Source organism: Corythoichthys intestinalis, unplaced genomic scaffold (assembly GCF_030265065.1).
Source record: "Corythoichthys intestinalis isolate RoL2023-P3 unplaced genomic scaffold, ASM3026506v1 HiC_scaffold_26, whole genome shotgun sequence".
In the NCBI taxonomy this organism is placed as follows: domain Eukaryota; kingdom Metazoa; phylum Chordata; class Actinopteri; order Syngnathiformes; family Syngnathidae; genus Corythoichthys; species Corythoichthys intestinalis.
The window spans coordinates 2,505,740-2,520,648 of record NW_026651595.1 but is presented as its reverse complement, the minus strand read 5'-3'; the positions used below and the strand labels follow the sequence as shown (position 1 = coordinate 2,520,648).

General features: G+C 38.9%; 1 protein-coding gene across 1 annotated transcript in view; it reads left to right on the top strand.

Annotated features, from left to right (window-relative positions):
- The first annotated feature begins 295 nt into the window (after nt 1–295).
- The window catches only part of LOC130911308 (lysine-specific demethylase phf2-like), a 205,224-nt gene continuing 190,610 nt past the window's right edge, over nt 296–14,909 (top strand). The window contains exons 1-2 of the mRNA XM_057829185.1: nt 296–583; nt 12,518–12,603. Coding sequence (XP_057685168.1) covers nt 486–583; nt 12,518–12,603 — 184 coding nt within the window. The 5' untranslated portion in view covers nt 296–485. The remainder of the gene's footprint in view (nt 584–12,517; nt 12,604–14,909) is intronic.

Sequence of the window (14,909 nt, the reverse complement as noted above, 5' to 3'; positions counted from 1 at the left end):
TTAGCAATTCAGTTTCTTATGACAGCCCATATTAAGTCTAACATCTTATTTCCCAGGTATGAATCTATTTATGAATACTTGATTAACTTTCAAACTTGCCTAATATGTAAAGCATATTTTATATTTTGAACACAATACAGAAATTGTTTAAAGAAATGTAATTATCCTGTTTCTATCCTTAAGCAACGTGAATGTACAACACATGCAATCCCGAGTGTAGTCCGTAGGGGGTTAACAGCCCATGGTAATGTTACACACTCATGCACACACGAAAGTACCCTCTTTACTAAAAGTGAAAAAAAATATTTCACCAGAGCATCTGAGACACTAATTGATTTTTGATTTCAACCCTTACAATATGAGGACTCCTCAAAAAGTCCCCATCTTGTTTGGAGTCGTGGGTGTGTTACGACGCCGAGCTCCCCCGGCCCGAACCCCTTCTTCACACATCCACACGCACACGAAGCGGTGCTTGTGAATCGAACATGGCGACCGTACCCGTCTATTGCATCTGCAGATTACCTTACGACGTGACCCAATTTATGATTGAGTGCGATGCTTGCAAGGACTGGTTTCACGGCAGGTAAAACACTTTATTCAATTCGATGCTTTGGGCAGTCGTTTTGCATTTGAGGAGGCTTCACAAAAACGGCGAGCCCTCATTGTGTTTGACAGCTTTGTGTCTCACAGTCGCTCGCTCGAGTCGTGTTATTGAGAGAAGCCAGTTGAGGGATGAAGGCGGAGTTAAAGCTGTGCGGGCTTGTGAATCTTTTCCGTGAATTACTTTAAACCGATTCTAAAATATTAATGTGGCTTGATTGTGTTGTTTTTGGGAGGCTAGTAGGAGCGGGCTTCAAAATGTACACGAGTTGATATGACATGACCGCATAGCTCTTATGAGACTGGACAGCAACGGGGAAGCCTTGCTCAATGTACTCGCTTTTAATGTGGATGTATCCGCGACTGCCTTTTTACTAGAACGTTTGCAACATCGCTCAACGATTGGATTTTTTCGCTCAGTAATTGTAAAGAACACGACTGTTTAATGACCACTGTGGGCTCTGCCGCCGAGCCCCGAGCAGCTTTCTTGTAGGGCTGCACTTACGGGGCTGACAATGGCCTATGTCGGATGTCGCTATCGAGGGTAAAATAAAAACATCTTTCATTTACGCTGTTTCTAGCGATCCGTCCACATCAATTTTGGAGGAGATTCCGCAATACAACACTTCCTTTAGTCTTGCTATAAGGCTTCATGTTATCCTCAACTTTATTTTTGGGCATGTTTAACACCACTCCCGTGTTCAAAAGGTTCACTTCGCTGATTGGGTTTTAATAAAACATTGCTTTACTAGGTCATTGAACTGTATTCACCTTTTGCAGTCTTTTCAATCACGTTTCTTGTGCATTGAAAATTTCGTTGGCGTGAATCAGTTTCAAGCAGGTGACTCTGAATACAGCGGTACCTCTACTTATGAAATTAATTGGTTCTTTAAGTAGTTTCTTAACTTGGAAATTCTGTAAGCAGAGAAGCGTTTTTTTTCATGTAAATGTCCAAATATGTTTCAATCCCCCCAAAATTCAGACATAAATATTTTTTAATGCATCAAAACATGTTACATTTAGATTATTACACAAAAAAACATCAATCTGAGTTGTGTGTAATGTAAAAAACAAAGAATAGAGTAAAGAAAAAAAGTTATAACACTTACTTAAAGCTGTCGGAACACGAGGGGCGTATGAAAACCGTATCCTCTTCATTGTAAGCAATAAAATTAGCTTACAAAAATATTTATAACAAGTTCAAAATGAGCGTTTTTTTGTTTTCCATCATTCTTGGGGGGAATTCTAAATCAGGCTGCTTAGGACAGCTATACTTTTCGCCAAGATTGCCATCCATTGAATATGGTACGCCCGCCGGTGTCGTGCCAATGTAGTTACTCCGTCAAAAATTGTATCCCCTGGGCCGAACCACTGCGCTGCTCTGATTTGCTTGATTTCCGTGTTTTGGTGATGTAGTTATCTACGAGGTTTTAAAACATGGCCCATCCATCAAAAAACAAACAACTTTTTGTTTCTGTCGTATAACGTAATATACGTACTGAAGGTAAAAAAAGGCAATGTTTTACTGTTTTACTCGTAGGATGACCTATGACTGTTATTACTGTAATTCCAGTCCTGTATGGAGTTTCTACTGTTTGATAAAGGTCGATGTCCAAAATATATAACTCATGTTCTTTTATGGCTTCAGTTAATTAAATCGACATAACTCATAAATAATGTGTGTCTGTGCGCTCCCCGGCTAGGGGATCCAAATATTGACGGTGGTAACTACATTGGCAAGACACTGATGGTGGCTCTGCTGTACAATTAGCGTCTTTAGTGTAGCAAATTGAAACTCTGCTTACCATTTTGGGGGTGCTCTCTGGCGTTTCATGGTCCACATTTTCAATCCTTCTGTTCTTGCTCAGTCGTTGTTGCTTTTGAAAGCTTAGGTTTGAAAAAAATTACGGACATGCATCTTTCCTATTCGGTCCTCGGGTTGTTTTGGCTAAGCAAAGCAAATGACCGTCTAAGGTGCTAGTCACATGATCTGTTCGAAAAATTATTTTGACCCATTTTAAAAGTATATTTTTCTGTTCATTTCATTTGTTGTTGTTTGTTGTATTCCTTTACAACTTTTATAGACAATATTTTACCGGAAAACTCATCATTTTAAAATATTATATAGGAAAGTCAATTACATGCAATGACACTTTTAGGCCACCAAGGGGGGGCCTGGTTCCCCCGGGCCCTCCTTAAACTCCTCGTGTGGATACACACATCCAGTAGAGGTCCTTCTTAGCGAATTGGACAGGAATGCTAGGCAATAGCCAATGGCAAAGCAGCTACAAGTATGTCACGTTCAGTAAACTCTGGAGCTGCGAGTACCAGCCATACTGTATTTTTGCCTTTTTTATCCTGAAAATTCTTTCGTAACAAGAGGCAATATTTTCCCGTTGAGGCGTTTATTAATATGAAAAATCTGTATGTAGAGATGTTCTTAAGTAGAGGCAGGGGTGAAAGTGGGCCGGAACTGTCCAGAATGCCAATCTGGTATTGCTGTTTTTGTTGACTTTTATTTTGCAAATCAGTGAAAAAATAAAATTTTGAATGAACATCTTTTTTTATGGTTATTGGAATAACAATGCCAAAAACAGTTTGCTTTGTATTTCGGTGGTTTAGGAAGTTTGACCCCCCCCCCCCCCCCCCCCCAAAAAAAAAAAATAAATAAAAAAAACTCACTCCATGGCAGCCTTTATGTCAGGGAGTTCCGGCAAGAAATTCTAGCCACTTTCACCCCTGATTAGATGTACCATTGTACAAAATTTCCCAGACCTGGAATTAATTCAATTAAATTTAATTCAGTTCAATTTTATTTGTACTGTATATAACCCTATATCACAACAAGGTTGTCTCAAAGGGCTTTGCAGAGGCAATATGATACACAGTCAGAAACAGTACATGAATTAATAAAGTTGTAGTCCTGGGCATCCCCCATCCTTAGACCATCCATGTCAGCAAGGAAAAACTCCAAAAACCCTTTGGGAAAAATGAGAAACCTTGGTCAGGAGAGATCCATTTCCAAGAATTAGGGCTGAACAGTGTTGTTTTTTTGCAGCCCTTTTAATTTTCGTCTCAGTCTCAGTCTTTTGGAAGATAATACTTACAAGTCTTATTCATCAACACTTACAAAATGACAGCATGTCATGAATTACATATTATGTATAATTGATTCTGCATGTTTTCCTCAAGTATTAAGTTTCTGATGTTAAATTGAGTAATTTATTAGCTGTTGAAAACTTGCAGTAAATTAAAAAAAAAAAAAATTAAGTTGCTGTTTTGATCAAAAACTTATATATGTTATATATTGCCATAGACCCTACCCACCGACGTCACAAAACCACGTGCTCGCTGTATGGTTCCGCCCACTTGTCCGTCATTTTGTCTCTGTATTAGCATTGGTTTCAATTGATCGAGGAATTTAAAATGCATTTCATGGAAGACCCGGTGCTTTCTGATGCCGTAAACTCACTGGATGTGTTGCATAAAAGGCGTTATGTGGAAAAGCTTCGTTCTATACAGTCGCCAGATCCATATTTGATGCCCAAATCGATGTTTTTCGACCCACTGTCTTCGCCCTGTCTGCCTGACATCTGCTACGCTGATATTTACAATGATCTTGTCCACACAAAATCAGCCTATTCTCACGAAAATTTGAAAAACTTCAAGAGCTTGGAGGCTTATAAATACTTCGTTGCTGGTTGGGTGAAACAGGTCCTCGTCCACAAAAATTCGGCAGGAATCTATCTTGTGCTTGGAAAGGTGAGTTACGAAATTTTCAATTCAAAATCTTTTGTTATTGCTAACATCCACTGTCAAGTCTAATGTATTTCATGTCGTTTGTCAATGGAGTTAAGGCTTTTAATGTTTATATGGTTTAGCGATAGCACTCTCACTACATACATACGTGTATGTTGTCGGCGATTAGCCTAGCAATGATCTTAATTGTGGTTATTTGTCAGCCCAAAACCCTCTAAGTATATCTTAAATGCATCTTACCGGATATAAAATGACTACTACATAGTCTGTGGTGATTTTTTGGTGCCCAGTTTTCACGTCGAATTGCAGCCGTCCATTTCGCTCTCCTCTTTGGATCCCTCGGAATACGGTAAAACTTCAAGTCTCTCCTTCCATCTTCTCTGTTAGTGCAACCAACAGCCACACACGCCTTCACCATTTTGATTATTAATGTTAAGGAGCAGAAAAACACGCCGTAAATAGGAGGAATGTACGTAGCCGTAACAGGTTAACACTATGTTTTGACGGACAATTGGGCGGTACCATTCAGGGGAGCGGAGTTGTGACGTCACGTGGGTAGGGTCTATAGATCCTGAAAATATAAGTGATTATCTCTGCATTTGGAGATTTTTGTGCATCTAGTGTAAAATCTGAGAATTTTATAGCCATTTCAAGTTTTGTTATACTTATATAAAACTAATTGAACAGGATTTTACAGTGTATCACAAAAGTGAGTACACTCCTCGCATTTCGGCAGATATTTAAATATATCTTTTCATGGGACAACACTGACAAAATGACAGCATGTCATGTCATGTCTTGCTAATGGAAGGAGATTTTCACTCAAAATCTCTCGATCATGGCCCCATTCATTCTTTCCTTCAAAAAGATCAGTCGTCCTGGTCCCTTTGCAGAATAACAGCCCCAAAGCAAGATGTTTCCACCCCCATGCTTCACAGTGGGTATGGTGTTCTTCGGATGCAATTTAGTATTCTTTCTCCTCCAAACATGAGAACCTGTGTTTCTACCAAAAATTCTATTTTGGTTTCATCTGACCACATTCTCCCAGTCCTCTTCTGGATCGTCCAAATGCTCTCTAGCGAACCGCAGACGGGCCTGGACGTGTACTTTCTTCAGCAGGGGGACACGTCTGGCAGTGCAGGATTTGAGTCCCTGGAGGCGCATTGTGTTACTGATAGTTGCCTTTGTTACTGTGGTCCCTGCTCTCTGTAGGTCATTCACTAGCTCCCCCCGTGTGGTTCTGGGATTTTTGGTCACCGTTCTTGTTATCATTTTGACGCCACAGGGTGAGATCTTGCATGGAGCCCCAGATCGAGGGAGATTATCAGCGGTCTTGTATGTCTTCCATTTTCTAATAATTGCTCCCACAGTTGATTTCTTTACACCAAGTGTTTTACCTATTGCAGATTCAGTCTTCCCAGCCTGGTGCAGGTCTACAATTTTGTCTCTGGTGTCCTTTGACAGTTCTTTGGTCTTGGCCATAGTGGAGTTTGGAGTGTGACTGACTGAGGTTGTGGACAGGTGTCTTTTATACCGATAATGAGTTAAAACAGGTGCCATTAATACAGGTAACGAGTAGAGCCTCGTTAGAAGAAGTTAAACCTTTTTGACAGCCAGAAATCTTACTTGTTTGTTGGTGACCAAATACATATTTTACACTCTAATTTGGAAATAAATTCTTTAAAACTCAAACAATGTGATTTTCTGTTTTTTTTTTTTTTTTTTTTTTTTCACATTCTGTCTCTCATGGTTGAGGTTTACCCATGTTGACAATTACAGGCCTCTCTAATATTTTCAAGTGGGAGAACTTGCACAATTAGTGGTTGACTAAATACTTATTTGCCCCACTATATATATAATATATGATACCTGGCTGTGCAGTATCAGCCGATACCGATACCATACCGATACCACCCCGATTATATATACATATATATATATATATATATATATATATTTTTTTTTTTTTTCCAAAGAGTTACATAATTGGATGGGAAATCATTGCTATCAAGGCTTTGTCAGGCTGGTGCTTACCTTTGCAAAATAAGAAAAAGTACACTAAACCCTAGTAGACAATAGTTGAATAAACCTTCCGCTCTCAAAGGCCAAAATAGTGCTAAATTTGTGAAATTAATAAAACATGTATAATACTAGCCCAACAGTAAGAAAGTAAAACGAAATTCATAATAATAAACTCTGAATGAACTAAATAAACTTTTTTAAACCTCTCAAAGTCCAAACAGGGCAACTTTCATGAAATTATTGTCACATTCTGCTGCTGGTTAGATTGTGTTTTGTTGCTGGGCGTGGCACTTGAATCCAATGCAGGCTGATCAACGCAGCATTTAAGCACGGGTGATCTCAGAGAAGGCTGCCGAGATATTTGCCTTGCTGATCGCTATTTGAGATCTGGCACAATAATCTCGCTACATTTGCTTGTTATGCCCCTGCATTGGGTTTTTCTATTAGTGTGCTGCTCTCGTTTGTAACCGCTGCCTATCGTTTTAGTTTGTCCGTCGACCTGCTGTCACGGACTCCTTTTTTTATTTCTACTGTCCCGCGATCGCGTGTTATTTTTTGTTTGCAATCATTAAACCCTTTTATGTATCCCCCGCTTGTTGTCTGCTTCGAGGTTCAACCTTGTTTCCGCATTTGCGGACGCTAACAATTATAAGTAATAATAATTGACCACAGCATCCCGTCTCTCCTTTTTTTCGGGAGGTGGGAGTCCCTTATTTCTATTTCTGAAAGGTGGCAACAATACTTTGGAAACACTTCCCAAATTACTGCGGCATTTCTTTCAGTAAAAGACAATAAAAGTAAAGTAGACGAAGTGAACTGACCAGAGATTGTGGCTCCGGTCCAGCGGCCTTCTTTCTCTGGATAGCAGTCCTGCTCTTGCAGGCTTAAACTCGTTGTGTTCGTTCACGTTTCGTCTGCAAATGTTTTATCAAGTTCAAGGTATTGAAACTGGCCGATTTAACTCCACATCTCCAAACTTTCAGGCCGCAAATCTTGCATGCAGCCATTGATTTTAATCAACGGGATTTCTATTTGGAAATATTTCCCGACCGCCGCGGCGCCGCCATATTTCCTGGTTTGTTTTTCGTCCATATGAAAAAGCCCCCTTTTGATTGGTCAGGAGTGGCTATTGGCCCCCTCTCATTGGTCTGGAGCAGGCCAATAGCGATAGCTGCTTGGTGTTCACGTGTCATCACACAACACAGAGACAGAGTGTAGTGAGCGCCAGGAGGAGAAAAAGGCTGTGGTCAAATGTTATAATAACGGACCGGTAAATGGTATCGGCGCCGTCTTTGTTGGTACTCGCCGATACCGTTACCACCATTTCGGGCCGGATCGGCGCCCCCTGCCGATACTAGTATCGGTATCGGTGCATCTTTAATATATATATATATACATATATATATATACATACAGTTTATATATATGTATATATACCGTTTGAGGCCCAGCTCAGGTATTTTAATTTTTTTCATGTTTATCCGATTACTCGATTATTCAAACTAACTAGTTCATCGATTAATTGACTTCTAAAATAATCGATAGCTGAAGCCCTACTTTTATCCTATTTATACCATTTAAAGCTAACCTCAGGTATTTTAATTATTGATCTTGTGAAATGAAAGTGCAATTCTGCATAGTTTGAAAAAACACTCGGGAATTTTATTTTTTTTATTTGCATTTAATGCTCTTTTGAAAGTGCAGTCTTAGCAAGTCTTTGTTTGACATGTCCTAAAATTTATTCTGCAATGCATTAAATGTTCCTAATCTGATTACTCCATTATTTGTACCAACTAATTGATGGATTAATTGATTACTTTAAAGGCAGCTGAAGAGCTTGTTGGATTTCAGTGTAATTTTACAGATATAAACTTTGGACGAGTTCGTCAAAACAACCATGTAATTTTTAACACGTAACTGCAAGGATGATTTGTGTTCTTTTAGTTTTTTCACACTCCGTTAATAGTCCCTTCCCAAACCTGGAAGTGTGATGTAACTTCCAGAAGGGAACAGAAGACATGACGGACTTAATCCAGAGCGAGCATAGCAGCAGCAGCAGCGATATCAGTGCTATTTCCATCGAAAGTTGCCATTAAGGATCGGTCTTTCATGATGCTAACGATGACTCCCAGGAAAGATGATGTACAATAAATCCCTTCATGTTTGAACCTGAGGCGTCAGATGACGACGATTTACTCGGCACAGCAGACGTTGATGATAAAGCCGATTGCATCATGGTTTTTCTATTAGCCTTTCTTTCACCAGTCATTCTGTGATATAATTGGCTGCAACTGCAAACACAAACGAGTAGTTATGCCAACCCAAAGTCCAAAATCACAACCAACCAAACTAAGTGATGACCAACTGATCAAGCGCAATCCAAATTCACTGTAAATAGAGAGAATGTGATTACATGGTTGCATACTTTTTTCCATGCTCTCCACATTGCTGAAACTGGATATTAGGTTATGGGACAGCTCCTACCTATGTAAATATGGTAAAGCTAGCCCAAATCTTGCTAAATAAATGTTTTTTATTTAGCGTATTGATTTTATTTTTCAAAGTAAGTAAATGACAAAAAAAATATTTTCCAGGTGTAGCTGTAAACTGTCAAGTAATTACCCCTCCAAGAGATTGCCTGTGTTGTCAGGAGATCCCAGACGTGAGAGCCAAACTTGAGGAGGCTGGAGCACTGACAGGGGTGTGAACTACATTAAAAAAATAAAACCATAAGTTGTAAACAACATTGTCATATTTTGATGACTGTTTAATTTATTCTGTCGTTATGTAAAATTTTATAATTATATTACATTCTGAAACAATATTCAGTTGACCACAAAACAATGATAATAAAAAACAGTGATTAAAGATTTATGTTGAAGACCAAAATGTTGCTAAAATTTAATTTACAGCATCAGCTTTCACTGTCAGATACAAAGAACATAAATATATTAAGCAGCACAAAGTTAGGATAGCATAACAGACTAATAGACTAGCGCAACATTGAATTCAATTGAATTCAATTTATTTGTATCGCCCTCAATCACAACAGATGTCTCAAAGGACTTTACAGAGGCAATATGATACACAATTAGAAATGAAGCAACAAAGATGAATAGATACAGTTCAAGTCCTGGGTATCCCCTATCCTTAAGACCCTCCATGCCGGCAAGGAAAAACTCCAAAAACTCCAGAGTCAATTGGGAGAAAAATGAGAAACCTCGGGGAGTACCACAGTCAGGAGAGATCCACTCCCAGGACGGATAGACAGGAACCCCAGAACTGCTAATGGGAATTAGCAGGCGAAATTACAGTCCGTAAAAATGCAGTGGAGTAAAGGAGCAAGAAGAGGTCCATCTAGCCAGATGAGACGGGGGTAGCAGCGAGGACGTCTATCCAGCCAGGGCTCCGGACAGTCAGGAGGCTGCAGCTGAAAAATAGCCCCTCCCCAGAGGGGAGGGGGGAAAGGGGACACCGGGTGACTAGTGATGAAGAGACTAGACAACTAGATATTAACAGTGGAAAATAGAAATAAAGTAAGACAAGTGGTAGGTAGAGTATGAAAAGGAGATAGAACTCAGCGGCTGTACTTCCCCCAGCATTATAGCTTCTAGTGCAGCTTAGACTAAACTGTGAGTCTACTCCGACTTCAACTAGCCTAACCATAAGCTTTGTCGAATAGGAACGTTTTTCATCTAATCTTAAATGTGCAGACTATCTTGGCTTCTTTAATACTAGCTGGAAGCTGATTCCATAAAACGGGCTTGGTGGCTAAAGGCTCTAGCTCCGACAGTACTTTTAGAAACCCTGGGAACTACCAGTAGACCTGCATTCTGAGATCGGAGTGTTCTGTTGGGGCGGTATGGAACCAGAGCATCGGTGAGATAAGATGGCCCCAACCCATTAATGGTCTTAAATGTAAGAAGGAGTATTTTAAATTTAATTCTAAACTCGATTGGAAGCCAGTGAAGTGCCTGGAGCACAGGGGTGATGTGCTCTCTTCTATTGGTTCCTGTTAAAAGTCTTGCTGCTGCGTTTTGGACTAGCTGAAGACCTTTTAGAGAACTTTTAGGACAAGCTGCAAGTAGGGAGTTACAGTAATCCAATCTCGATGTAACGAACGCGTGAATTAATTTTTCTGCATCGCTTTTAGATAAAATATTTCTAATTTCGCGATGTTGCGCAGGTGAAAGAAAGCCGTTCTACAGGTTTGTTTAATGTGTGCTTTAAACGATAAGTCAGGGTCAAATAAAACTCCTAGGTTTTTAACTGTGGTGCTGGAGGCTACACTTACATTGTCCAGAGTGACTAGCTGGGAAAAATAAAAAATGATCATTGCAAAAGACTGGGAAGCAGTTTAGGGTGGCAAAAATGTATTTAGTTCTTTTTTTGTAGCACTGAGTGTCTTCTCTGTACAAAGGTAAATCATTAAAATTATTAAAGTATGAAGGTAACTAGATTAAAAAAAAAAAAAAAAAATTTTTTTTAAGTGTAAACATGACTAATTTACGATTTCATTTCATCAAAGTTTGCTAAATTTATTTCTCCCAAGTCCTCGTCATCTGATGTCGCAGACGGGAGAAATTCATCATCTGAGGCCTCAGTATCTCTTCCATCGTCATCGCTGGACTCCGCATCACTTGTGTCATCATTTCACTCGACCCACTCTCTCTTGATTTCAAGAAACTGGTGGCGACTGACTTACAATGCTTTTTTTTCAGCGTGTAGTAGACTGTTTCTGCTGCTTCAGCTTTAAAGTTTGAGATCCTAAAAAAAAAAAAAAAAAAAAAAAAAAAAAAATCACAGTAGGATAAAAATATAGGATGAAATCTTCATTTGGAGTGGATTGGAGTTTCAAATTGTTCTTATCTTTATCAGCAGTTGGCTCAATCCCAGAAATGTCCAAATCTTCTTGTCAAATCCAATAAGACCTCAGACAAAGCACCATTTATCTGATGTGATCATTCCCTCTTCAAATAGGCAGACCTTAGTATTGATGCTGGAGTAGTATAGTCATGGTTTTGATGAGTTGTATTTGGTGGCAGTGCATCAGGGCCTGGCAGGTAAAGTGTTGGCACTGCACTAATAAATAATAAAGGAATATAGTAGGTCTTCATAGGCTAGTAAGTTTTATATTCACCCTGTGACAGGTCAAAAGATAATTAGCCAAGAACATATTTGGTGCTGGGGACATTTTGATTTAATAAATGTTGCATTCACATGAATAGACGACCTGTCAGCTGTCCCATTTACTTATGACGGGCTAGCAACAACAAAAACAAGTAGCACTCAACGAACAGGCAGTAGGATTTGGCCTCCAAGATCAATAGAATAGCATCAACTTTTAGAATTAGAAAGGATTGTAAGGGTGTACTTACATCTTTGAAAAGCTAAAATTGTATTCTCCTAGGTTTTCAAAGCTGTCGTCGCTGAAATGTTGAAAACAGAAGCAATGGAGGAGCCGGGGAGAAGTTCTTCCGCTTGACTATCACAAAAGATGTCCTAAAAAGTTTTTTTGGGCCACTCATAGAGTCTCGAGTCTTCGTGTGAGCAATTCTTCGCTACACATCGAGATGGCATGATGAATCACAGAAAATGTTTGCAATATGTAGGGAGGATAGCATGGTGCTATACTTCCGTGTTAAAGGCCTACTGGAAGTGAAGTCAACGGGTAACGGCCAGCAGCGGGTAGCGTCCCTCGTTGCTAGGGTTTTGCTATGGCTGTAACTCCAAAACTATGAGGTCAGGTTTTTTTTTTTGTAATATGAGTTTTGAGACAGTAAATGATGCATTCAATTCAATTTAAGTGAGTAAAACGCTCAAGAATTGAACTCTTCAGCTGCTCTTTGAATAATCGATAGCTGCAGTCCTTAATGAATCGTCTCCAGAAATTCCTAATCGTGACAGTCCTACTTATAGCGTCTCCCGGAAGACTATCTATGATTTGTTTGTAAGTCAATTCTTGTCAAATTGCCCATCTGTGGTGTGCATTGGTATAGGGAAAAAAATGAAGAACTGTGACATGTTTTTCTCTTCAAACTATGTTGACTGAAATTCTTGCTCCAAACAAATGGAGGTATCATTTACAATGTAATGTGCTTTTAAAGTTAAATCATTTGTTTTTTTTTGTTTTCAGCTGTGTTGGTGTGGACGAAGATGATGCCCCAGATATTGACATATACCATTGTCCAAACTGTGAGAAGACTCACGGCAAATCCACATGTATGTAGAATATATTATATACATACACTCATCGTGCTATCACTGTAGTCATAAGCGTTTTGTTTTGAAAATGTTGACGACCACCTGAGAATGATAGAGGTGAAATACAGTTGAGGCCGAAGTTTAAATACACAGTGCAAGAACAGAATTCTTTTTTTTTTTTTTTTTCTTAAATCAAATTAAGCTAAACCTCTCCTGTTTTAAGCCAGTCAGGATTGCCGATTTTTTTTTTTTTTTTTTAATTAGCTAAACGAGAGGGAGAATTTCTTTGAAAATTTTGTTTTATTCCCTTCAAGGTCAAAAGTTGATGTATATTTCCTCAGTATGGAGTAGCAATTCTTTTAAACTGCATGACTTGGGTTAAACGTTTTAGGTCACCTTCTACAAGTTTCTGCCAGTACTCTGCTGGAATCCTGGCCCATTCCACTTGATAGAACTGGTGTAGATAGATAGACTGGTCAGATTTGCCCTCACACCCTTTTTCAGCTCTGTTGACAAATTTACGTTGGTATTTAGATCACTACGCTTAGCGTCTTTGTCCATTTTGAAGAGCCATTTGCAAGTTTTAGCTTCCTGGCTGATGTCTTTAGATGTTGCCTTAACATCTCCATTTAATGTTCCTTCTTCATGATGATCTATTTTATAAATGGAGCAAAACAGCCCACAACATACAGTCCCTGACAAAAGCCTTTTCGCATAAGGACATAGTGACTTAAAATGGCATATAACTGTATTTCTGTTCATTTCATTCTGACAATAACATGTTAATTTTCATGTGTAGGGCTTTCACATTAATAACTGGGTGCAAAATGAAACCGTCAAAAATTAGTGTGACGTTCAGACCTTGGTAAGCCCATAACATCTTTTTTTTCAAGGGCAAAAGTCACATACAGAACTAAAGTACCATACTACCAAAATTATTTTGAAAACACACATATGCTATAATAAGATCAGAACACAAAGTCAAGGTGTCTTGGAGGGAAAAAAATTAATATCGCGCGTGACTCCCATGAGGTTGGAGGGCTGCATCCATGCATCTTGGCAATGACTCAAATAACTTATTGATGAAGTCGTTTGGAATGGCAAAGAAAGCAGTCTTGCAGACTCCCAGAGTTCATCAAGATTCTTTAGGCCATGTCAACACCTAGCAGGTTTTTTTTTGTTGTTTTTTTTTTGTTTTTTACAGAGGATCCTGCCCTAATATGTCGGGAAAAAATAATTACGTCCACACCTGCATGTTTGTTAAAAAAAAAAAAAAAAAAAGGGGGGGGGGGGGGGCGGGACTTCCACAGCAAACTGCATATATTCATTTTTAAGTACATTCATAACAATGTGTGGAAAATAATTGTCCATAATACCCCCATTCTTCGTATGTGTTCTTCAATATGAAGTATTGCAAAGTTATATAAGCTATTAATGGAAGCCAAAAAAAAACACCTGTCTAATTTACTCCTGATGTAAACATTGGTCCCATTGTGACGTAAGGACAAAGTCAGTGACATTTCCACAGTTAAATCTTCAGTTATCAGTGTCCACATGATGGCGCCACAAACACAGAATTTCACCTTTTTCACCTTGGGCGCAGTTTTCAAGAGCCCCTCGTTTAATTGTGCGTGTGGATGATAGGCCAAACCGTAGTAACAGTTCTTCTTTTTGCCAAATACCCTGCTACGCGTAGACATGGTTTTAGTTTAATCTTCGAAACCTCCTCCTTCATCTTACCCCAGACATGCTCAATAATGTTCCTGTCTGGGGACGGGGCTGGACAGTCCTGGAGCACCTTAACCGTTTTCTAAACCTTCTTTTAAAAAAAAAAAATAAAATAAAAAAAGAGTAGTTGAGATCACGGAGAGAAATGAGAGAGGAGTAGAGAGAAATTAGTTTTTTGAGCTCTTAAGTTGTATAACTCTTGTGTGAGTTAACATTATCATTAAAATGTGAGTAAAATCTGAATGAGGGAGGTTTCATTTCACTCATTTTTTTTTCATTACACTGAGGGACAGCCATTCGAAGTGTCTTTATATATTTTTTGTATTTGTTTTGTTTTTTTATAATTCTATGTTCTATGTTCTGTTCTTCTGAGAGGACTGATATTTCATCCATGCTATATGTCATGCACGTATACTTATAGCATTATTGACATTAAAGTTGACTTATTGTATCGGGGGTTTGCATGCTTCATTGACCTTGAGAGATATAGCTACAGCAGTAGTTTCGTTTTTAGTTGTGACAAACACATTGGACACTGGACAGGTCTGAAGGTAGAGGCCTTATAAAGTTAGGGTTGTACCATTTGCTGTTTAAAA